The following is a 24,066-nucleotide window of genomic DNA, read 5'->3' as shown; positions in this document are numbered from 1 at the left end:
GTGCCAGGACACCTCTCTGCTGGCCGGACCATTGAGGCAGCTGCAGCTGCTTTCATTTTGTAGGTGAAGAAACTAGAGCTTAGAGTGGGGCAGTGACTTCGCTCAGGTCGCACCTGCTCTGTCTGAGCCCTCAGCCCCACTAGCAGTCTGAGAAGACAAGAGAGGGGACCCTGGTGCCACTGCCACTGCCTGGCTTCTGGCTTTTTGACCTTGGATCAGCCAGCACCAGTGGGGTGACCTTGGGTATGTCGTGTTTCTCTGCCTCTGTTTTCTTCTCTGTAAAACGAGGCTAAGAATGAACTCCGCCTGGAGGCTCGTGGTGAGGGGAAGTGCGTAAAACACTTAGGATGCCATGTACATGGGGGCTCCCCCTTGATCATGCTGGAGCGGGTCGGGGGTTGGGAGGGGGCAGTGGGGGGTTTGGGGGGTGGGTGGGTGTGTGGTGGGGGTATGGGGTTTGGGTGGGTGTGTGTGTGTGTGTGCCCGCGCTTGGGTGGGTATGGGGTGAGACCCTCTGACTGGAGCTGAAGAGCTTCTAGGGCGTGTGAATGGGTAGGTGTTTGGGACTCAACCAGGGACCACGATTCTTTAGAGGATGAAGAGTTTGGGGAGGCCATTTCTGGGCTGTGTGTGGAGATGGGGAGGGTGGTCCAGACCCCCTAGAGGGCAGCTGGAGGGGGCTTGGGGTGGCACCCAAGGCTCTGATGGCCTCTTCCCTCAGTAAGGGAGGGAGAGGAGTCTCTTGGGTGGAAGGGCAAAGGCAGCCCCAGAAAGTGACTTAGAATAGTAGCGACTCTTTCTTCCCTCCCTCCTCTCCTCTCGTCCTTTATTTTCTTCCCTCTCTCGCGCCTCTCCCCCTTCTTTCTCTAGCTCTCCTTCTATCCTTTCTCTCTTCCCCAACTTGTTCTGAAAGGCGAGGGAAGAAGAGCCTCTCTGAGAGCCAGGCCCTGAGTAACCCACTTGTGTACTTGCGGTTTACCTACCTGTAGAAGAGCTGTACCCTAAGGTCTCCACATGCTGGGGGCAAATGATTTCTGATTCAACTCCACAAATATTTACTGTGCTCTGGTTAACTGAGTGTACTTTGTGCTGGAGGTGCCAGAGAGATGCAAATGGGCAAAGCCCATCCTGGGCAGGGCCAGTCTGGAGCCCCTGGCTGATGCTGGTCCAAGACATGCCCCCACCCCACCCCAAGGATGATAAAGAGGTCTCTGTCTACGAGCGCCCTGGGCCCACATCTCTCTCCAACAGAGCACAGAAACCGGCGACCGGTTGTGCAAGATCTGAATAAGACAGTACATTGAAGGCATCACCTACAGGAACGAGGCAGAGCTCAGCCTAGAGGTCCTGGAGGGCTTGGTAAATATCTGTCGGTTCACTGCCAATGGCACACGGGAGTCAGAATTCTGATTTTGCCTCTTTTGCTCTCTTGCCTCTGAATCTTCCCAAGGTGACCCCTATACATCTAACTTGCTCGTCAACACAGTTTCCGGGGCCACACCAGGTTTTGAAGTTGACCCCAGTTTCACTTGTATGTTGTTTCATCTGGAGTCATGATTCATGCCTTGTGATGGACCAAGGTTTAGCAGGCCCCAGGTTAAGCCCAGTGCCGCCGAGACGCAGAACCTCTCAGAGTGAATGGGAATTTGGAAAAATGAGGAAAATAAGGTCTGAAGAGGGAAGTGTGGGGTGGGGGGTCGTAGCTAGGAAGACTGTTTCCCAAAAGCTCCGGGCTCTCTGACTTCCTAGCCTGGATGGGGTGTGGAGGAGTGTGTGAGTGGTTCTTGCTGATAACTGATGAGGCCTAAGCCCTGGCTGTTTGAAGCCACTGACATTAGGGCTTGTTTGTTATTGCAGCTTAACCTCACCTGTCCTGACCGCTACCCGGGGAAAACAGAAAGCATGATTTACAAGGCAGCTTTCCACTGACATTTCTTCAAAATGCAAAATATCATATCTCCTTTCTCCTCAGTCTTAGCGTTAACCCTGTCCTTTATCTGGTCAATGTAGAATGCATAAAAGATACAACAAAGTTTTGTTAGGTTAGGACTGGAAAGAAAGCAATGGTGGTACTAGTGGTTGGGAGGTTTATTATAGTGTGACAAGGAGACAAGAAATAGAACTTTTACCCCTAATGTGCACAGAATAGAATTGCAGATCATTACCACTGCCCAGGACCATGCACTTTAGAGGGGATCTACTTTAACTTCTTAGCCCAAGAAGGCATCGCCTCTCCATCTCAGACTTATTTGCACCCACCATGTGCCAGTCGCTCTGTTGAACACTAGAAAGAAATGGAGATGAATAAAACGCAGCTCAGTAGGTACAGGGATCCAAGAGGGGTTTGGACCTACTGCTCAGAGCACAGAGGAGGAAGGAGGCCACTTCAGGAGAGAAATCAGGGAAGGCTTCTTGGAAGAGGTGGTAGTTCACCTGTCAGAACCTTGTCCCTCACTTTATGTTTGGGCCTATTCCTGACTGTGCGAATGCAGGAGTGGATGCTGGGCACAGTTCAACATCCTTCCTCAGCAGGCGGGCCCCAGCTCAACCTTCCAAGACCTACCGGGGATTCGGCTTCTGACCTCTATCCTTGACCCTGTGACTTCCTAGACTGCCTTATGTATATCCAGGCTTTTCTACAGGTACAGTGTCGTCTCCGCCCTGGCAAAACCAGGCGTTAAACAAGAGCCTGACATGCTAGGCCAAGCACTGTAAGTGCCCACCTAGGTGTGCTCCCTGTGAGGAATCCCTGCCTTGGTCAAGGATGGGGAGGATGGGCTAAGCACCGCTCTCATCCTGATCTCCTGGGGTGCGGGGCTGGGGGTGGAAGTGGGGGGAGGGGGGTCACTGGAGAATGAGTTTGCGCTGGATCTTGTTCAGCTTGGCTGCCTTTAGTAAGCAGCTCATTCACAAGTGAGCACAAATTAATACAGTACAAACCGGCTGCATAAATATTATGCTGTAATTGATTGTCTTCTGTAATCAAAGGCAAGGCTGCTGACTTTGTTACTTTCCCTGCCTTGCAACCGCTGGAGGAAGACTAGGGGAAGGGAAGTGAGGGTGTAGAGATGGATTTTGCGGCAGGTATCTGTTTGCAAGTTGTGTCTCTGATGTAGTGAGAGGAGGATACGGCCCATTACATCCAGATTCAATAAGTATTTATCAAATGCCTGCTCTGTGAGAGGTACTGAAAGACACATTATCTTCTTTCATTATTGAGTTAATAGTAGTAAAGATTTGATAACATGTGCAAGACTTGATGGTCTTTACAATAACTTTTTTTGGGGGGTAAATATTGTTGGAATTTCAATAATCCTTTAAAGACACGGTGTAAAGTTATAAGGAAAATAAAAGGATTTTATTTTATTTACAGCCTTCTCGCTTAGCTTACAGAATTCACAAAGGACGGAACAACAAGATCTTCCATTCCGGGTAGATAACCACTTTTCTCCAGCTAGTACCAGGGAGGTGTGACCTGCCTCCACTTTGATGTCTAAACAATCGAAATGCACTGGAGTTGGCATTTTTAAGTCACTTCACACAACACACGAAAGCAACGCCATCTTTCCATTTACCTGCCAATGGCTGGTCGTACCGGGAGGAGTGACCTCGTGGGGCATCCGCTGCCCCCACCTCCACCCCCCCTCCGCCAGGACTCTCTGCCCTTTGGAGGATTTGGAGGGAGCTCTCCCCTTTGGGAAAGCAGACTTCGACAATTCACCAAAACCCCTTTTACTCTGCGGAGGAGAATGAGTGTCAGAGGCCGCCTAAATCCCCAGGAAAGCTCAGCCCTCGCCCGACCCCTTCGAGTTCTGCAGTTTTCCTAACCTTGACCTGAAGTCAGCCGTCTTTAACCCCTTTCCAAAACGTCGCTCGTGCTGGGCTGCCGTTTGAAAGGAAAAACAAAACAAAACATCCAAACCTGAAACCGCCCAATTCGGAGACTCGGGGAAAGGGCACTCGCTCCCTGGGGGCTCGGAACCACTTCCCGGCTACCCTACCCAGGGATTTTAAATTATCCCGAACTGCTGGACCCCTTCGCGCTTCCCGTGCCCTAAACCGCTCCCCGCCACTTCCGTCTTCACACGCCGGCAGGAGGAGGTGGCAGCACAGAGGCGATTTTATTCGTATTTTTTTCCTCCGGGTTTTGTCATGGAAACGCTGACACACAACCTCCAGACGGCCGCGGGGCCGGCCGGGGACTGAGGGCTTTTGGGACCCTGCGGGAGCGCGGCGCGCACTCTGCACTCCCCGGGAAACAGCTGGACGCGACCAAATCCCCGGTAGGGGCGGGGGGAGCGCGACGCTCCGCCCCGGCGCTCGGGTCCCTCCCTCCGCCCGGCTCTCCGCAGGCGCCCTCCCCTCGCCGGGGGCTGCGAGTTGCATTTGGTAAAACCCAGCCCCGGAATATATAGATCATTGGAGCGCAATGAAGTAGCCTGTGGAGACGAGGGAGGGGGCCCGTCCGACAACCACAGAGGCCGGCGCAGAGGCAGCGGCAGCGGCAGCGCGGCTGCACCACCATCACCGCTCGCACCCCAGCCGCCCGGCCCGCGAGGAGGCAGCGGCTGCCGCCGGCGGGAGCGGAGGCGGCGGCGGAGAGGCGAGAAGGAGCAGCAGGAGGAGCACGAGCGCGCAGCCGGCTAGTCCACGCATCTCCACTTCCAGAGCAACTCCGGCGCCTTCCACACCCTTGCCCAGGGCTGGGGGCTCCGAGAGCAGCCGCGGAGCCAGCCTGATCCTCCCTGCGAACCCTGCCGAGCCCTGCCCTGCGCCTCCCGGGCTCCGCTCGGCGCGGCGGGGTCCCCGCTCTTGCGCTCCGGGAGCGCCTCCCGGACACCCGGGTCCCCGCAGCCAGGACAAAGCCATGAAGCCGGCGCTGCTGGAAGTGATGAGGATGAACAGAATTTGCCGGATGGTGCTGGCCACTTGCTTGGGATCCTTTATCCTGGTCATCTTCTATTTCCAAAGTATGTTGCACCCAGGTAGGGGGCGCGTTAGCGTGGTTTTGTTGGATATTTTCTTCTCTCTCGCGCTTTCGCTCCCTCGCTCCGCCTGGCTTCTGCCTCTTCCAACCTTACCTCTTCTCCATGGGCCACCTCGGGGTTCCTTGATGACCGAGTCTGCCCACATCACCGGGTCGCGATGAGGAGGAGGAGGAGGAGGAGGAAAGATGTGCTTCCTTTTCTTCTTCCTCCCGGCTTCGGGCTGGAGGATGGGACCAGAGGGGTGGTAGTTTTTTGTTTTTTTCTTTGTGTCTCTTGTCTGTCTGCGAGGTAGCAGGGCAAGGTAGAGGCTGTAGGAAGCTGCCGGAGGTGGGGGATCGGTTTAAAGAGCACGAAACTCCCTCGCCGCTCCTGCCGAGATCTGAGGATGAAAGAGGCGCCGGGTGCCGGCCGCTCAGCGCTCCAGCACGCTGTCTGTTACTGGCTGGAGGGCCGGGGGTGAAGGGTGCGCGCCCCGGAGAGGTTCCGAGTCCCCTCCTAGAACTGGGCAGCCCCCGGCTAGGCTCCCACGTGTCCTGGGCTTGGCACAGCACTGAGCAGGTTGGGGAGAGGTTGGGTGCCTGGCTCTGCCCTTCCTCCAGGCTGGGGAAGGGGCACGGCCTCGGCTCTTTGCCCCCGGGTTCGGCTACGCCTTGACCTTGCGGTGGTGCCTCGGGGCCTGCACCCTCCCCCATAACCCCTTTCCCCCCTCTTCTCTGGGGAGACTCCGAGCTCTTGGGTCGCGCCGCCATAGTTTGGGAGGAAACTTTGGCCAGGTCCTGGGCTGATGGTCAGGTTGCAAACCCCACTCCAAGGTTTTGAGCATCGAGTCCCCTAGCGCCCTCCGGTCCCCGTGGGAATGAGCCCTCTCCCCACCGTCCCCGGTGCCTCAGGTTCCACTCCGGAAATCTGGATTGGAGGAGAAACGAGGCTCGCCCCTTCGGAGGGGTGCAAAGGAAAGTTTGGGACCTGGGGAGGGAGGGGCGCCTGCGAGTGTGGCGGCCCCAGGTTCGCAGCTCCTCTCTCAAGCCCAACAGGTAAAACCTTCCAAAGAAGCTTCCAGGGTGAGAGGAGTCTCACGTTGGAGCCGTGGGTCACCACCCCCTCAATGCCCAGCAGGCCCCCACTGGGCCCCATTGGCTCCCAAATCCGTTTTCCACGCCTCCAGTTGCTTTTCTCAGTATAGCCACAGCAGTAATTTGCTTTTATAGTTGCAAGGAGGGAGCTGGAAACACACTTCCTTCCAGGGACATAGGGTTGGTGTTTTTGCCTCCTGCATTCTCCTTTCAGTGTGTATATAACACTTTCAGCAGGCGCAGCCTCATATTCATCTAGCCTGCCTTTGGATGGATGGCAGAGGAATAAAGCCGTTCTTTCCATCACACAGGCATGGCTGTCTGGTGCAAGATTCCTTGACAGCACCCGGGCATGATGGCCCCTCTGCCCCTGCTCCGCCTGGAGCCATTGTTAAGGTGGCCCCATGGCCAAGGATCTAGTCCTAGGGTCTGACACCACGGCCTGTAACCTCAGGACATCCACGCCAGCCTTGTACAAGGTGGCTTTTGTTTGCAGCTGGATATTTTTAGTTTCCTGTCAGTAAACTGCAGCGGTGTTTGTCTCCTCACCCAAACTGGTGGTTGTGAAACTTCTAAGGGAATTTAAAAATGGACGTGGCTTGCCTACCGGCAGCCAGGCGGTGGTTGCCGTGGGCAGAACCAGACAGCAACATCCCAGAGACCAGGCTAGAATCCGCCCCCCGTGGGAGGCTGGGTGGTGTGCCCATACACCGAGGCTCCAGCGCTTTAAACAAAGGGCCAAATGATTTGCTTTAGAAACTACAGATGTGTTTAGGCCACTTAAAGTTTTGCCTGGACTGAACATGTCAGGTAATTCTCTCCACAATTGCCTGGAAGGGGGATCAATATTAGGCTCCAGCAGCAACGTTCTTTAGCTTCTCTGTACTTCTTGGTTGTCCAGTGAGACTAACTGGACCCGTAAAACTACCTCTATCCGTGGTTTTCATGCGTCTGGTGCATTTCTTATCCTTTGTGAGACTTAGGAAATAACTTTCCAGCCAGAGATACCAGAAAGAAACTTTCAACTTGCCACTGGCACTTTGAAAAAATGTCCTGCTAGTCGGAATATTAAGTTGCCTTGAAAGCAGTGGTAGTGCCTTTCAGTCTGGCCTTTTGGAACCAGGGATAGAACCTTTTCCAAAGCTGTCCTGATAAGGATCCTCTGTCCTTGGTCCTCTGCTCTCAAGCTTGGCTTTCCTTCCTGGTCCCGTTTCCTCCCAACAAATGGCATTTGTTGATTATTTGTGCCTACGCGGGCATGCTCTTCTGAGACTTTTTTCCCAGTCCATAGCAAATATGACTTTGGGTACATTCTGTGAACGTGCATCTACAGGGAGTTCGATTGAAAGGTCTTCCTCATTTTTATTTGATTTTATTTTTTAATGGCTACAACTTCAGCATATGGACGTTCCTGGGCCAGCGATGGAATCCGAGCCGCAGCTGCAGCAACAAAGGATCCTTTAACCCACTGCCCTGGGCCTGGGATTGAATCCGCACCTTTGCAGCGACCCAAGCCGCTGCAGTCGGATTCCTAACCGGGACCTCCAGGTCTTCCTTATTTTGAATTACATATTGTTCCATGAAAACTCCATGTCAGTGGTTTATTGTTACACGGGACATAAACATTTGCGTTGATATTTGTCTTAAACATTTACTCCCCCCCCATTTTATTAAACTACCCTGTGGACGGCTGATGCTATATCTTTTTCCTACTGCTTTGAATGTCATTAAAGAGGAGCCGATTTTTGCTTCTCTGAAGGATTTCGGGTAATGACAGCTGATCCTTTAGCCTGGCTCTGCAGTTGTCTTCTCTCCACCGTGGGAGAGGCGGAAGGGACCACAGCATGGCACAGATTGTGTTGCTAGAAATTTGGAGCCCTCTGGCAGAAGGGCCATTTCTGTTTATATCAGAAACAGAATAATAGTATTCCAAAGAAATGGATTCTCGTTTTCATTGATGGCTAGAGAACACCTGCAGTGTGTGAGGAGAGAGAGAAGGAATAAAGGAAGACAGCTGGCAGGGGGCTGGCTGTTGTGCCCTCTGATTCTAATCCAGACTTCCTTGTCTTTTGTGTTTTCTAATGTATAAACTTGAGTAGTTGATCTTTAATTTGGTTGGCAGGCTCAGCAGAAGCAGGCCATGAGTAAAGGCAGTTTTCTTTAGATCTTTGACACTCTGAGTTAATAGTCTCAGGGCAGGGATTAGGTTTCAGGCCCCATTCTAATCCCAGTGGGTTTTTTTTTTTTTTTTTTTTTCCCCACAGTGCCTGGCACATAGTAGGTTCTCAATAAAATATTTGCTAGATGAATGCACGAAGTGGTTAGACTCTAGGAGACCTGCTTCTCCAGTTTTCCAGAAGGGTATATCAAACCTGGCCAAGAAGGCCTGGTCCATAAGTCTGGCTCTCTTGGGGCGGTGGGACAGGGGACAGGGTCCAGACACTTCTCTGCCCTCCTGGCCTCTGAGAGACCCTGAGTCATGGATCCCTGCTCATCATGCACCAGACAGGAGCATTCCCCGTGGCCTAGATTTGCTGCTGGGAAGTATGAGGCAACGAGGCACTGCTGGCTGTCCTGGGTACTGGGGAAGCTTGGCCTCGTTTTGCCATCGACCTGTAGACACCCATCCGCAGGTGAGACCCCTTCCGTGGGCCAGAACTGCTCCTGATGTCGGTGACAGCGGAGCTACATGCCTGTGGTTTCTGCACACGTTTGAGTCCATCCGCGAACGCATCCTGTGAAAGCACATCCTGAACCTTGAAGTGTCTGGCATACCTGCCCCAGACGGCCGGCCTTTGATGGCTGTGTCAGGCCAGGCAAAGCTGAGAGGCCCCCAGGCTGCATTTGCGCTGAGTGTGTGCAGACAGCTCTTCTGAACCTTCCTTTTGTGTTCCTCTGTAGGATTGTGGTTTTGTTTGAAAGCTCCTGTTCCTAGAAGAGAAGCCTGCGGAGAAAGCCTTTTTTCTCCCTCTCTTTCTCTCTCTCTTTTATTTTCCTTTTGTAGCATGTTTACTTTCACTGTTGCCTGGGATTTCTTTGCCTTGGTTGAAAGTATTGAAAGATTATACCCTTTATTTAAAGACGTCTTGGGTTACCTCTTTGTAGTTGGCTTGATTAGATTGAATGTAAAACGCTTGTGTTATAATTTGAATCTAATTATACACATAATATGTGCTCATTTTGGACAAGCTAGGAAGTACAGAAGAAAAACAATCATCCGTTAATCTCCCACTCAGAGGCAGTAGGTACTTTTTTCTGTGTATTATAGTATATACATAGGAAACACAGACAAAATTGCATCACGGATTTTGTAGCTTGTTTGAGAGATGATATGTATTTTAGACACATGCGTCATGATGGTGACTAGTTATTAAAGACAGAGAATTTAACCACAACCTTTTATATGAATGGAGTGGCACATACCTCTAGCTTTCTGCCTCCACCCCTTTGCAGGATGTCAGTCTGGGATCCTGCTTTTTGTTTTTTTGTTTTTTTTTTCCTGCACATATATTTAAAAAAAATTTTATTGGCGTATGGTTGACTTACAATGTTGTACTAGTTTCAGGTGTGCAGCAAAGTGAATCAGCCATAGATATAAATATATCCAGTCTTTTTTCCCCACATAGGTTTTTTACAAATTATTGAGTGTATTTTCCTGTGCCATATGGTAGGCTCTTGTTAATCACCTGCACATATTTAATTTTAAAGAACCTTTTTGTTGACATATGAAATGAGTTTGGAGTCGTACTAGTTCGTAGGGGCTGTTGTTATGGTATCTATCTGAAACTTCCTTTGAAAAGATGTCAGGAGGGGAAGTTCCCTTTGTGGCTCAACAGTCACAGACCTGACTGGTATCCATGAGGACGCAAGTTCGATTCCTGGCCTCACTGAGTGGGTTAAGGATCCGGCATTGCCGTGAGCTGTGGTGTAGGTTACAGACACAGCTTGGATCTGGCATTGCTGTGACTGTAGTGCAGGCTGGCAGCTGCAGCTCTGATTCGACCCCTAGCCTGGGAACTTCCATATGCCATGGGTGTGGCCCTTAAAAAAAAAATTCAGGAGAGTCTCAAATATGAGACGGTTATAAATTCTGGAGACAGCATGAAAGAAGTGAAGGAGAAGACGCTTCCAGCATGGGGTCTCCCCTTGGCGGTTTAAATGTTTGCACCTCAATGGGGAGTTTCATAGCTGCATGAAGATAGGACAGATACAGTTAGGCAATTTCCTTTGACAGTTATAGCCACTGCCCTGGAGTCCTCATTTCATTGCCTCTGAAATCAAGTGGTGATCGTGCACCGGAGAAAGTGTGGTTGGGGGATTTCTGATGGGCGAGGGACCAAGGCATCCACTCTCCAGCAGAGGCAGCTGCTGCTTGTATTTATCTGGATGAAAAGTCATTTTGCTCATGACGAGCTCTATCAGCAACAGCCATTTAAAAACAGGAAATCAAAGGCTTACAAGCCCAGGCACCGCCTTTTTCCTTCTTAAATCCCCCAGAAGGACAAACCTCTTCTTAATCTGGGGCCGGTGAGGGGGAAAGACTCTCATAAAAGTCACGGCCTTCTGTCAGGTCAGAGTCTGAGGACAACCAGACGTTGTTTTAGATGCTCATTTTCTCTTTTTATTTTCCTTTTGAGTTTTGAGATCCCATCTTTATTCCCGGGCGAGGCTCTTCCTTTGAGCTCATGGAATAACCTGATCTGTCTGAGAAAACTTCCGGAACTTGTAATTTGATGCCTCTTCCATCAGATGTCATTGATCAGAACTTGAGCGCAGAGGGGCTCTTTCTGTCTCTCTCGCTGTGTCTCTCTCTGTCTCTCTGGCCTCTACTCTGCGCCCGGATACAACACAGTGTTTCTGTCCTCATGGAACTTACCTTCTAGAGGGGTAGGCAGGCTTTAGGCAAAGGCAGAAGTCACATAGGTGGCATGTCAGATGGTGCAAAGAGAGAAGAACAAAGCCAGGAGACCAATGTGGGATGCCAGAGGCCAGCGATGCAATTTAACAGAGAGGTCATTCTCGGGGTGTCCCTGATAGGGTGACATTGGACAGCAGGAACCAGAAGGACCTGAAGGAGCCGGCCACTGTCCGCCCAGCCCCAGGCAGAACATTCCAGACAGAGGGCAGCACAAGTCTGTTCCCTGAGGCAGGACCCTGCAGCAGGCAGCTCTGAGGGTCTGGGGCAGAGGGAGGCAGCAGCTAAGTCTAAGAGGTGGAGAGAGGTGGTGGGGCTGCGGCCTTGACTGGGGAGGGAATGAGATGCCCTGGAGGAGGCTGAGCCCAGGACCCTTGGAGGAGGGGCATGGAATGGGGGTGGCAGAGCCGAAGCTTCTTCCTTGCACTTGCGTTTATCTAGGCGGCCTGTAGTGCATTGGGTGAAGCGGTTACCATGTCAAACCCACTTCCCCTCCACCAGCCCCCCCCAAAACTAGACCAGTCCCATTTTCAGTTTTTAAAAGCAGAAATCAGAAAAAAAAGATCTGACAGGAATTTTAACTGAGCTTGTGTTGGGAAACTCTTAAAATGTTCAGGGTGTGATCCAAGGCCTTCCTAGATGTAAAACAAACATCAGCTGCCCCAGACTTATGTAGGCAGTCAAGAAAAATAGAGATGGAACGGACTGATGATTTGGGAGTGAAAGACCCAGGTGCTAGGGTGGTCCCCACTGCCTAACCCCAGGAATGATTGATTTCATCAACTCTAAGACCCCCTCCCCCCCATTTTCCTAGTTAGGAAATTTGACGTGCTGTGATTGATAGTACCTTAGTGCTGTGCTGACCTCTAACGGGTAGCCTCTTTTCTCTTAGTGGAACATAAAGTGGCCCGTGTATCTTACAGCTGATGCCCTGTAAATTGTGAAGGTGCTTTCTGTGAACCTCCAGGACCTCCGTAGGGTGACGAAAAATGGCACTCAGGCTTCACCTGAGGGCCTGGAGGTACCTGATCAGCCCTGATCACCTGCTTCATAAAGGCTTTGCTGGCTGGGGGCAGGGGGGGTGGGTGGGTGGGGGGCAGTTTCCTTTGTGGCTCAGCAGTTAACGAACCTGACTAGGATCCATGAGGATGCGGGTTTGATCCCTGGCATCGGTGCTCAGTGGGTTAGGATCCTGTGTTGCCATTGCTGTGGCTGTGCCTGTGGTGTTAGGACAGCAGCTGTAGCTCTGATTTCACCCCTAGCCTGGGAACTTCCATATGCCGTGGGTGTGGCCCTAAAAAGCAAAAAAAAAAAAAAACTTTGGCTTTGGTTGGCAATAGGAAGGGGCGGGGAGTATGTTATTTAAGGAGGAGCTCAAACCTGGAAATGGACAGAGAAATAGATAGAGCTGTTTGTTGGGGAAAGTGTCCCCAATATGGATTTGACATTTCAAGGCCACTGAGCTCCCATGGCCTTGGTCGTTTCTCTTCTCTAGCCCTTTTAGAAATACCTTGTAGTTGTTTGTTTACTTACACATCTTCCTCTTTTGAGGAACCTCTGCCAGGTTCCTTTTATAGCCTCTAAGCTTGGCCAGTATGTAAGTGGTTGGCAAAGATGCCTCTTCTGCCCCAGTCCCCACCTCTCCCATGTGCATACAGCCCAGAGGGAAGAGCCAGGTTGGCTTGCTGTGTCCAATCGGTTGCTGGTATGGTCTGTTTTATTTGTCTCCCAAATCTCTTGGCTCCTGGTTTGCTAGGATTCAGTCACGTTTCAGGGCAGGAACTAGAAAGCAGTCTAGGTATGTTAGGCAGAAAGGTATTTAATGGAGGGAATCTGGTCTCTATAAAATTGTTGAGAGGGCTGGAGGCACGGAGCTCTCCACTGGGCCTCCAGGAATGAGTCTCACCTAATAGCAGTAGTACATGTAACAACTTATAGGCAAACATAGATTGGCATGGCTGCTCCCACTTAATAACTCTGTGGTCCCAAACAAGTAATGACCCACTAAATGTGTCACCACCTCTGAGACCATCTCTGGAACTGCTGAATCCAAGAACAAACCAATGACACTGGGGACCAGGGATCACAAATCCTGATTCTAGAATTCGGATGCTTCCCCACTGCAGCCACCTCTTGACATGCAGAAGGCCAGAGAGTGGTCCCTTTTGTGCTGTTGCAAAAAACTCCCACACCGCCATCACCAGGAGGGTGAAAACAACCCAGAAGGTAGGAAGACGGCTTCTCACTTGTGCCCTCTTTTTAACTCTGACGTGAGTGCTTCTGCCTGGGGGAACTAAATTCACGTTCAGAACCCTAGCTTCATCAACAGCCTCTGTGGTATAGAAAGGCCTTCTAGAAGGGGTGGAATGGATCATGAGCAAACACCCAGAGTCCTCACCACACCCGATTGGGAAAACACATGTGAGCATCCATCCTGCATATGTTTTGCTTATAGCAAATGTATACATATTACTCCCGTTATCTAAATATGTAGGATAAGGATCTTTCTAACTTTCTAAATCCACAGTGTTTGTAAACCCACATGTTCATTATCTTCTGCAGAATTCTGTTAGCTGGCTCCTGGTCAGCCCTGACTCTTTCATCCTTTTACCTTGTACTGTGGCGTAGAAGACTCAGGGGGTAGGGGGGTGGGGGTGGGGAGAGGAATGCCATTTTCTTGTGTGCATAACTTGTGAGTCTTAGCTCCAAGCTGTAGTTTCTTGACTGGGATCTCAAAAGATAATTTTTTGTTTTGTTTTTTAGCCCCCCCCCCCCCCGGCATATGGAGGTTCCCAGGCTAGGGGTCGAATCAGAGCTACAGCTGCCAGCCTACACCACAGCCACAGCAACACCCGATCCGAGCTGTGTCTGCGACCTACACCACAGCTCAGGGCAACCCACTGAGCGAGTGCCAGGGATCGAACCCACAACCGCAAGGCTCCTGGTCAGATTCGTTTCTGCTGCACCAGGACGGAACTCCCTTGACTGGGATCTCTTTAAGCCTCTATTCCATTTCTTGAGGATTAGTTTGGGTGAAAGTAGCTAAGATAATCTGTAAATCCACTTCTGGTTCAGTGATAGATGGTGATCCATAGAAATGTGCTGAGAGCGGTGGGGTAATTGAGTTTTTGCACTTTGTGCCTCTCTGTCTCCCTCCTGAAGATGCCCGAGTTTCATAAATGCCATGTCACTTGGTATGACAGTTGCGGGGGGATGTTTGTGTCCATTCCTATGTAACACTAATTCACTTTTTTGTTGTTGTTGTTGTTGCTATTTCTTGGGCCGCTCCGCGGCATATGGAGGTTCCCAGGCTAGGGGTCGAATCGGAGCTGTAGCCACCGGCCTACACTAGAGCCACAGCAACGCTGGATCCGAGCCGCATCTGCAACCTACACCACAGCTCACGGCAACGCCGGATCGTTAACCCACTGAGCAAGGGCAGGGATTGAACCCGCAACCTCATGGTTCCTAGTCGGATTCGTTAACCACTGCGCCACGATGGGAACTCCTAATTCACTTTTTTTTAACATTAAATTTGGTTTTCTAATTTCAATGACAATGGAAGGCTTGATGTTTCCTTCCCAGGCCCCTTTGTGATAGATTGAGTGTCCACTCAATTTTGGAAGCCCAGGGTGTAGACTGTTTTTTTTTTTTTTTTTTTCCCCTTCTTTTTACAGGCACATCTGTGGCATATGGCAGTTCCCAGGCCAGGGGTGGAATCGGAGCTGCAGCTGCTGACTGCAGGCCTGGGACACAGCCACGGCCACACCAGATCCTATGCTGCAGCGTTCCTTAGCCCACTGAGTGAGGCCAGGGATCAAACCTATATCCTTACAGAGACAACACTGGGTTCCTAACCTGCTGAGCCACAGCAGGAACTCCTAGACTCTTGAAGGTAGTTGGGGATGGTCGGACCTTCTGTCTTCAACTTTGGGTAAACGTACAGTGTTAACCTGGTGCCCACTCTGGCCAAATGGTGAGTCAGAGTTTGGCTTTAGATAAATAAAATGGGTAGGACTGATATTTCCAGTATCACTGGAGGTCAGGTCTACCTCCTATAGATGTGGAGAGAAATAAAGAAACCTGGCTGGCCAAGTACGTCTTTCAGGCCTTATCAGTCTCTGGCTTGAGTGGTTATCTTAAAAGCCTTGTGAAAAAAACCCTCAAAGGCAACTCAAGTGCAATAGGCTGGCGGCTGGGTACTGTTAGAAGCTGTTAACTTCCAAGAAACCCAGAGAAGGGAAAACACAAAGGCCCCTCCAGGGCAGAATTGTAATGTAACATGTTACATTCCTTTTTTTTTCTTTTTTTTTGGGGGGGGGTCTTTTTAGGGCCACACTTGCAGCATGTGGAAGTTCCCAGGTTAGGGGTCAAATGGGAGCTGCAGCTGCCGGCCACAGCCACAGCCACAGCAATGCGGGATCCGAGCTGCATCTGCAACCTACACCACAGCTCATGGCAACGCCAGATCCTTAACCCACTGAGTGAGGCCAGGGATCAAACCCGTGTCCTCATGGGTACTCGTCGGGTTTGTTATTGCTGAGCCACAAGGGGAACTCCCTAACATGTTACATTTCTTTTTTTTTCTTTTTCTTTTTGTCTTTTCTAGGGCCACACCTGCGGCATATGGAGGTTCCCAGGCTAGGGGTCTAATTGGAGCTGTAGCCTCCGGCCTACACCAGAGCCACAGCACCTCGGGATCTGAGCCATGTCTGCGACCACAGCTCATGGTAACGCTGGATCCTTAACCCACTGAGCGAGGCCAGGAATCGAACCCGCAACCTCATGGTTCCTAGTTGGATTCATTGATCCCTGAGCCAGGGCAGGAACTCCCATGTTACATTTCTTAATGAGATACCACTGAAGCGTGGAGAGTCTCGAGGTATTTCTCCAGGAGGAGCATTACTGGCCCGTGGATGGGCAGAGAGATCCCACCCAGTGTGGGATGGCTGCCATCCTTAGCCCTCCACGCTTCAGCGATATCTGCCGTGGTACTTGGCTGCACTCGATGGTTTGGGAAAGCGCCTGGCACATTGTAGGGGCTTAATAATTGACTGAATGAATGACTGAGGGGAAGTCACAAACTCAAAGGTTTGGTCGCCTTTACCTCTCTTCTGCCATGGTGGTGAGGATTCAGTGAGAAACAAGATAGGAAAATACACTGAAAATGGATGCAAAAAGGTGTACACGTGTCGTTAAAATCAGTGCCCCGTGGTTCCTCATTCCAAGACGTAAATCTTCGTGTTGACGACAATGCTGCTGTGTTTCCTCCTGCTTGAAACCTGAGCGCATGTTTCTCCGTTTCGTGGGTGTGACTACACTGTCAGGTTTACCCAGAGGGTCCTGCTTCTAGACTCCTAGGAACATCTCCTTTCTAGATGCCCTGGCCCCGTCTGCTGTGTCAGCCCACCCTCCACAACCGAGGCCAGAACTTAGCCCTGCCTCAACATCGCAGTGTGGTGTTTTGCAAAAGCTGAGTCTATCTGTTGAAAAATCAGCCTTGTGGTTTCATGCTGAAGGCAAAGGCCATAGCTTTTCTCCCCAGTGGGGAACAAAAGTACCCCTCGGGTCCCCGTTAGCTTTAAAACATGATGCTTGAAAAACCAGAGACAGGTGTCCATCATGTCATTGCTTTCCTTTCTTTTTTTTTTTTTAATGATTCTTATTTTTTCCATTATAGCTGGTTTACAGTGTTCTGTCAATTTTTTATTGTACAGCAGAGACCCAGTCACACACACACACACACACAGACACACATTCTTTTTCTCACATGATCCTCCCAAGTAGACATAGTGCCCAGGGCTATACAGCAGCCTCCGTGGCTTATCCAGTCCAGAGGCAATGGTTTGCATCTACTCACCCCAAGCTCCCCGTCCCTCCCCCTCCCTTTGGCAACCACTAGTCTCTTCTCCAGGTCCCTGAGTTTCTTTTCTGTGGGAGGCTTCATCCCTGCCCCTTCTGAAGCCGAACTCTGAGAAGGATGCAGATTGTTCCCAGGAGCCGTGGTCGGACGCGTGGCACAGGACAGAACCCATCAGCCTGTGTCTCTGCATTTGAGCCTGTGACGTGCAGAGGAGGCCGGTCACCCCACTCTTGGCAGCCCAGGGGAGCTTCCTCTGTGGATGGCACTCGCAGCAGGGGCCAGGGCCCGCGTCCGCCTGTCGCCAGCAGAGCAGGCACTGAACTCAGTCCAAAGACCAGACCGTGCTCCTGATCTGAGCCAGGCCCAGGGTTCTTCAACCTGAGACGGAGGGCCTGTGTGGTCTCCACCTCGGCCCCCTGGGCACAGTCCCTGCTGGGGTGGGGGAGGGCGGGTGGGGCGGGGCATCTGTCAGGGCCCGCTGTTCTTTACAAATTGAAAACGTCGCTTATGAAGCGCGTGGCCCTCCAGCTGAACTTTCCGCCTCATCTAATTGATTTAGACCCACAGTTCTGGAGCCAGCACAGCTTTGCTCCCTTCTCTCCCCCAGGGCAGGCGACATCTGGCAGTGTCTGGAGACAGCCTGGTTGTCCCAGCTGGGGAGGTGGGGCATATTGGCATCTAGTGGGTAGAGGCCAGGGATGCTGCCCACCATCCTGTAACACACAGGACAGCCCCCCAGTGAGGGATGATCCAGCCCAGAATATCAACAGTGGCAAAACCCTTCTTTAGATCCCAGAGTTTTCTGATGCTTTCCTAAAAATAACTCTAGTGAGATGATCACGGAGTGATACTGTAAATCAGACACTGTGCCCACTGCTGTGCTCAGATAATCACATTGAATCTTCCTCACAACCCATTGTACAGACGAGGAAATGGAGGCTCGGAGAGGCGAAGGAGGTTGCCTCAGGTCCCTGTGCTGGAAAGTTGAAACAGGATCCTGGCTTGAGTCTGACACCAAAGATGACTCTTCGCCTCACCAGAATATCCCATCCATGTGTTCTTGGTTTTAGCTAATTAGGTCAAGAACATAATTATTTTAGAAGGGCCGTAAGCTCAGCTGCAGATGCTCCATGGGAAATTCAGTGATAGCCCCTTCTCTTCTTACCCTACACTCTATCCCTGGCTGAGCTCATCGCCTCTGGGGCCAGTGGTGTCACCTGTGTTCAGGTGACACTCACCTCTCTTCTTCTTGGATGTGCCTGGAGGTAAATGTCCAGATGTTACCTCCTGTGTGAAACCAACATCCATCCCCGCTTGGTCAGAGGAAGGGGCTGGGTGTCCTTCCCTGTGTCCCGTGGTATGAGTGTGTGTGCACCTCCGTTATGACGTGCGCTGGTGGACTGGCTCATCCAGAGCGGGCTGTGTCTTGTGTGCCGCGGGATCCCAGCACCTAGAACAGAGCTGGGGTAATAATAGCAGTTGTCTGACTCTGGGTGGCTGCAACAAAACCCCACTGACGGGGTGGCTTATAGACAACAGACATTTATTTCTTGCCATTTTGGAGGCTGGAAGTTCCAGATCAGGGTGCTAGTGTGGGGGGCGAGGGCCCCCTTCCAGCCACAGACATCTCATGTAACTCCACATGGCAAAAGGGGTGATGCAGCTCAGGGGGGTTGGGAGGGGGCACTAATCGAATTCATGGGAGCTGTGTCCTCCTGACCTAACCACCTCTTAAAGGCGCAACCTCCTAATTTATTACCTTGGGCATTAGGTTTTCAACATGCACATTGGGGTTGGGGGGAGGGGCACAAGCATTTAGACCATAGCTGTAGTCACCTAGGAAGCATTGACTGAAAGAATGAATGCACTGATGGTAATTGGTGGCCAGGAAGAAAATTCCCCGAACTGGGATGGCAGATATGGCGTTTTCAGCTGTTCCATTGCCAATTTGATTTCCAGTTTGATTCTCCAATGACCTGCCAGGCGAGAGAGCAAAGAGGGACTCATTTCACACCATGGCTAGATGGAGACACAGCCAAAAAGGGAACAGCTCTCAAAGATATGGTTGTTATTGCGATATGTAACCTGTGTGTGCTCGGAGCCAGGGTCTGCAAATTCAGCTCGGAAGGCCGTTTTAGGGCAGCCCTGCCTGAATAGGAGAGGCTGTCAGGTCCAGATGTAACTCCAAACTTTCTAGTAGTCACGTTAAAAAGGAAAAAGAAACAGGTGAAATTTATTTCTGAAATATCGTTTTAAGAGGCAATGCATATTAAAAATTATCGAGATTGTTTTATTTCTTTTTTTGTACTAAGTCTTCAGAAACCTGGTGTATATTCTCCATTCAGAGCAGCTGGCAGTTCACACTCACCGAATTTCAAGTCCTCCATAACCACATGCGGCTGGTGGCTACCATGTTGGATAGTGCAGCTTTGAAGTGTTGCAGAACTTTCTGTGTATTGCCTTAGGATTTGGGGGTTCACTATGTTCTCTCTCTCTCTCTCTTTTTTTTTTTTAATTTTTGCTCCTTTACCGCTTTTTAAGGGAATGTTTTCTTTCCTGGCTATGCCTCTGGGAAGACTGTTGACTCTCTTAGGACTCTAGGTCTTAAAAATGAGATATTCGTTGTGGAGTCATAAATGTGTGGATACTCCGGGATCTTTAAAGTCTTCTGGCCAATCAGTCGTCATCTGAAGCATGACCTTCCTGATGAGAGCCTTGCAAACTCTAACGGAGAGAGAGAGAGAAGCCATCAACTTCATTCTGCAGATGAGGCAATACAGACGCAGGGGGGTGCAGGGAATTGCTCAAACTCAGTTTAAAGTGGTTCTAATGCAAATGTTTGAGTGCCAAGACTGGTCCAAGGAAGGTTCACTCTATTGAGTGGACGGAAGCACTCATGATTAACTGTCTCACGGGGCCAAATGTGATTGGGGTCAGAGAGAGAGACAAGAGGAGTGATTGCTTTAGAGTGGTGTAGAGGAAGACTTCCCAGGAGAGGTGACTTTGCACTGGGCCCTGAAGGATGCGTGGAGAACTAGGGTGGGTGGGAAGGAGAGGCCATGTCTGCGGACACAGGAGGCTCCAGGGTGGAGAGATGGCTGGACAACCAACCTGGAGGGCTCTGAAGCCCCTGAAGTTTGACTTTTATTCTTGGGACTGGGGAGCCATAGACGGCTTAGGGTCTCCTGTTTTTCCAATGATGACATTTATGTTTAGTGCAATGAAACTCTCTTGTTTCACTCGAAGGGCAGAGGTTTTCCACTCACTTTCTGAGAATGAACTTGGAGCCATTTGGAAATAGCTGCTATTACCATTGTTTAATGGGGGAGAGAAGATGATTCATGAATGTCTAAAGTGCAAAGTACCCAACAGCTTAAAAGCACTCTGGGATGGGGTTTAAATCTGCTGTTTGTTTGCATCGCTCGGGCCAAAATGAGAGCCTTGGAGTTGCAGTTTGAGTCTCTCGGTGGCTAATGGTGCCCTGGGTTCACCCTCTGAGGCCCTGGAAGGAGTGGCAGGACTGTGTTAAGAGCTGCGGGAAGGCGGGTTTCTCGAGTTGGTGTGAGCGGTTGGGTCTGTCTGGGGTCAGGTCGCGGCTGTGGGGCTGTCCCCGGAGCTGAGCAGTGTCTGCTGGACCAACGTCAGCCCCTTCCTCCTGGGAACTGAGACCCCAGGCTTTAAGGCCCCCCAGAGACTCGCCCTGTGCGCTGTGTGTGGGCTCGGCTGTCCTTGTCTCGATGAAAGATGCCGCCCTATGTCATCTTCATATCAAAAGGCCGCCTCCTTGGAGTGGATGGGCTAATTGTAGAGCTCTTCCGCCGCAGAACCTTTGTGCTGGGTACACCCCGAGAGCCCCCTTCATTTTCTCTGCGAGCCTGTGGCACTTGACATCCATTGACAAACATCCCAGAGCTGGTTTCCTCGTGGGGTATTTCACCACCTTTGATCTCCTTTTCCTTCCATTAAAATAACAACACACAGGGAGAGCTCTCCCAAAGGCTTAATTAAAAAAAAAAAAAAAAAAAAAAAAAAAAAAGGTAATACAATGCCATCACCGACTTGCAGCCTTTTTTAAGGGGCAGGGGGCGTGTGGCCTCCCAAGCTCCAGTGGTTTTTGGATTTACACTTACAGAGTTGTGCGGAGTTAGGGATTAGGGATTGGAAGGTCTAATTAAGATAGTGCTTATCATTAGGGATCTATGCCAGAGTATGGGAAGCAAGCTTATTTTGAAAATGGAAGAGTGAGATCTGGACTCTTTTAAGAGCCAAGGTTTGATGGAACGTAGGGCTCTCTGTATAATTTTGCTGTTCAAAAATGGAAGTGACCCTACTGTATAGCACAGGGAACTATATCCAATCTCTTGGAACAAGATGTAAGATAATAAGAGAAAAAGAATGTGTGTGTGTGTAGTGTGTGTATGTATATGTGTGTGTGTGTGTGTGTGTGTGTGTGTGTGTGTGTATGACTGGGTCATTTTGCTACACAGCAGAAATTGACACATTGTAAACTGACTATACTCTAATAAAAATATTTTAAAAATAAATGTATCTAAAAATTGTAACAACAAAACAGGGAAGTACAGGTTTGAAGTCGGAAACTGAACGGGCAGTTTTTTAGTCGCCTGTAATAAAGCAGTTTTTTCCGGGGAGAGTGTGAGCCATACTATGAAAGATAATTATGCACTTAAAATATTAACTAGTAACGGGTGGCCTTGCTCATTTTAGGATAATCCATTTAATTCAGGAGGGGAGTGGTTCAGGGCTCTTTCCTACAGGATTCTAGAGAGGATTCTTTTGAGGCTTGTGCAGACTTTGTTTCCTGAGTCTGTAAAAGCAAATTGAGAATTTAAAAATAAATATAGGTCTGATCGCAAGTGTCTTCCTGCAAATGGGATTCGAGCCGCGTGAAGGATGTTGTCATTGGAAAGTCACAGCGACATTCCTTCTTATTTTCATAGGAAATAAAAGAGCCATGGATTCAGAGCACTGAGTTCTCTGCATGGAAGCCTTGGCTGTCATAGCTGAGTGTTTGAGTTGTTCTAAAACATGGGTAACCCTGACTGGAAGATGAGATGCAGTTAAGCAGAAAGTAGAAAGGGCATTCATTGAGTGGGAGTGGGGGGCAGGTCCTGGTTCTTCTGCTCCCTCCCGGGGACCCTCTCACACATGGCTAGGGAATGTCCATGTTGGCAGTGGCTCTGTGCCTGTTTTAGGTTTTGGGGTTCTGAGTAAACTTCTGTTAGAAGAAAATGTTGCAAGGCTAAAACCATCAGCTTTGCAGCTGGCTGCGGAGACTACTTCCAATTTCTCCCAACTCCAGTCTTCCTCTGTTAGCAGTTCTCAAAATCGACACACATTTACAGTTAGAGTTAAATCCCAAGTGAAGTGAATAATTACTGTTAATCCAGTATGAACAGGCTGACATCTCCCCACCCCTCCATCCGTCACTCAAACATTTGTCTATCCAGCAAACATTCATCTGACTACAGAGACAAATCTAAATAAGACTTAGTTCCTGAATTCCAATAACTTGCAATTTAGCAAGTGGCGACAGACCCATAATTGGGAGCTGTAAAGCTTTGTAATAATGGCTACGGGCTGCTAGGAAAAGAGGAGTAATTAGTTCAGGGGAGGTCAGGGAACTTCACAGAGAAAGAACGTTTGAGCTGGGCTGCGGTCATTCGTTCAGCTATTTAACAAGCACGTATTGAATGCCTACCGTGTGTGCCAGGACCCTTCCAGGGGCTCAGGAAGCAGCAGGAGACAAAACAGACAAGATCCCTGTCTCAATGGCACTGACATTTCTTGGCGTGCAATTCATCAAGTTGCAAGGTTGGTGACACCGCTGGCTCCTTTTCACCATCACCCCATCCCCTGCCTTGTAGTATCAGAGTAAAGTAATGGTTTGTGTGTGGGTATATATTATAATGATATAATTATACACATATTATATAATATACACACACACATACATTCATACACACACATATGTATATTCTTTTTTTCAAATTACAAACTTAATTTAGGCATATTACAGAGCATTTTGAAAAAATGAAACCCGCTTCCAAAAAAGTCACCCCTGATCTTCCTACCACCCAGGAAGGATCTCTGTTCACCTCTGGTCCGCTGTTTGACGCATCCATACATATACATACATATATGTGCAGAGATGAAATCATCATGCATATATCATAGCGTGTCTGTTTTTAGTACTGAGCATAGGTTATTTTCTCAGGTCATCCAAGTTTTCTTTGAAAACACCATAATATTCCATCATATGGATGCCAGAATATGCCATCGTATGCATATGTCATTATATGGACATAATTTACGTGTTCTCATTTGTTGAACACTTTTGAAAACGACTTTTCCCTTTGAAAAAATAAACCTTTTTGTACATAAACCTTGCTCTGAGTTTTATAATGTCTCTTTGAGATGAATTTTCAGAAGGGGAATGCACAGGTTATAAACTATTGAAGGCTCTTGGTAGGTATGGTCAGAGCGTTGTCTGCAAGCGTGTATCTATTTATGCTCCAGTCGGCAGGCAGCGCATCAAAGTGTTGGAGCCAGTTTGATTTGGCTGCTGTCCAGATTCCTGAGTCTCCCTCAAACTCAGCATGGATGCTCTTGTTTAGTTTTTGGTCCAAGCTAAATCACAGGCTTCTGGAAAGCACAGAGTGGGTCTGCAGCGCCTGCCTTGTCACCGTCTAGTGAGAGAATAAACGTTTGTTGAATAAGGACCTGTGCGTCTGAATGAAGGAGCCCCAAAGGGTGGGAGGGAGGTTTCACTTAAAAGCTGGGAAGAGGCTAGAACTTCTGTCATTGTCCCAAAGTACTGAGGGAGAGGGAAACCCATCCATACACAAGTGCTTGTCTGAAAGCCCCCTCTGCAATTCTCCACGCATGTCCGAGTGGTCTGCAGATCATTCACAGGGTTGGCTGCTGACTCCCTGGGTGTCCTTTGATCCGGGTTCAATTATTTAGTCATCTTAACAGCCTGGTGAGGGAGGCACTCGTTTTTAGATGACGCTCAGAGAAGTTTTGTAATTAACTTATGGTAACACAGTGCTATGGTCTAAATATTTGTATGCTCTCAAAATTCATGTACTGAAATTCTAACCCCCAGCAGTGATGGTCTCAGGTGGGGGGAACTCGGGAGGCGCTTTGGTCATGAGGGTGGAGCCCTCGTTGAAGGGGATGAGTGCCCAGGTCTGTGGGACTTCAGAT

At 49.8% G+C, this 24,066-nt stretch overlaps 1 protein-coding gene and 1 long non-coding RNA gene across 3 annotated transcripts in view; both read left to right on the top strand.

Annotated features, from left to right (window-relative positions):
- The first annotated feature begins 4,318 nt into the window (after window positions 1-4,318).
- Window positions 4,319-24,066, top strand: part of CHST11 (carbohydrate sulfotransferase 11) — a 278,993-nt gene continuing 259,245 nt past the window's right edge. The window contains exon 1 of one of the 2 annotated variants that reach the window (XM_021092628.2): window positions 4,319-4,970. In XM_021092628.2, coding sequence (XP_020948287.1) covers window positions 4,868-4,970 — 103 coding nt within the window. In that variant the 5' untranslated portion in view covers window positions 4,319-4,867. Of the gene's footprint in view, window positions 4,986-24,066 lie in introns of both variants that reach the window. The other variant, XM_021092627.2, reaches the window with a different exon arrangement.
- LOC146403521 (uncharacterized) lies at window positions 15,271-20,875 on the top strand. The gene is made up of 2 exons (XR_014804198.1): window positions 15,271-15,338; window positions 15,617-20,875. It is a non-coding gene; the product is annotated as an uncharacterized LOC146403521 (long non-coding RNA).

This window comes from Sus scrofa, chromosome 5 (genome assembly GCF_054392235.1).
Source record: "Sus scrofa isolate SSC_HxYL_T2T_F1_AM1 chromosome 5, Sscrofa_HxYL_maternal_Yorkshire_Landrace_v2.0, whole genome shotgun sequence".
Taxonomy (NCBI): Eukaryota; Metazoa; Chordata; class Mammalia; order Artiodactyla; family Suidae; genus Sus; species Sus scrofa.
The sequence above is the reverse complement of the archived record's forward strand: the minus strand, read 5'-3'. Positions and strand labels throughout refer to the sequence as shown.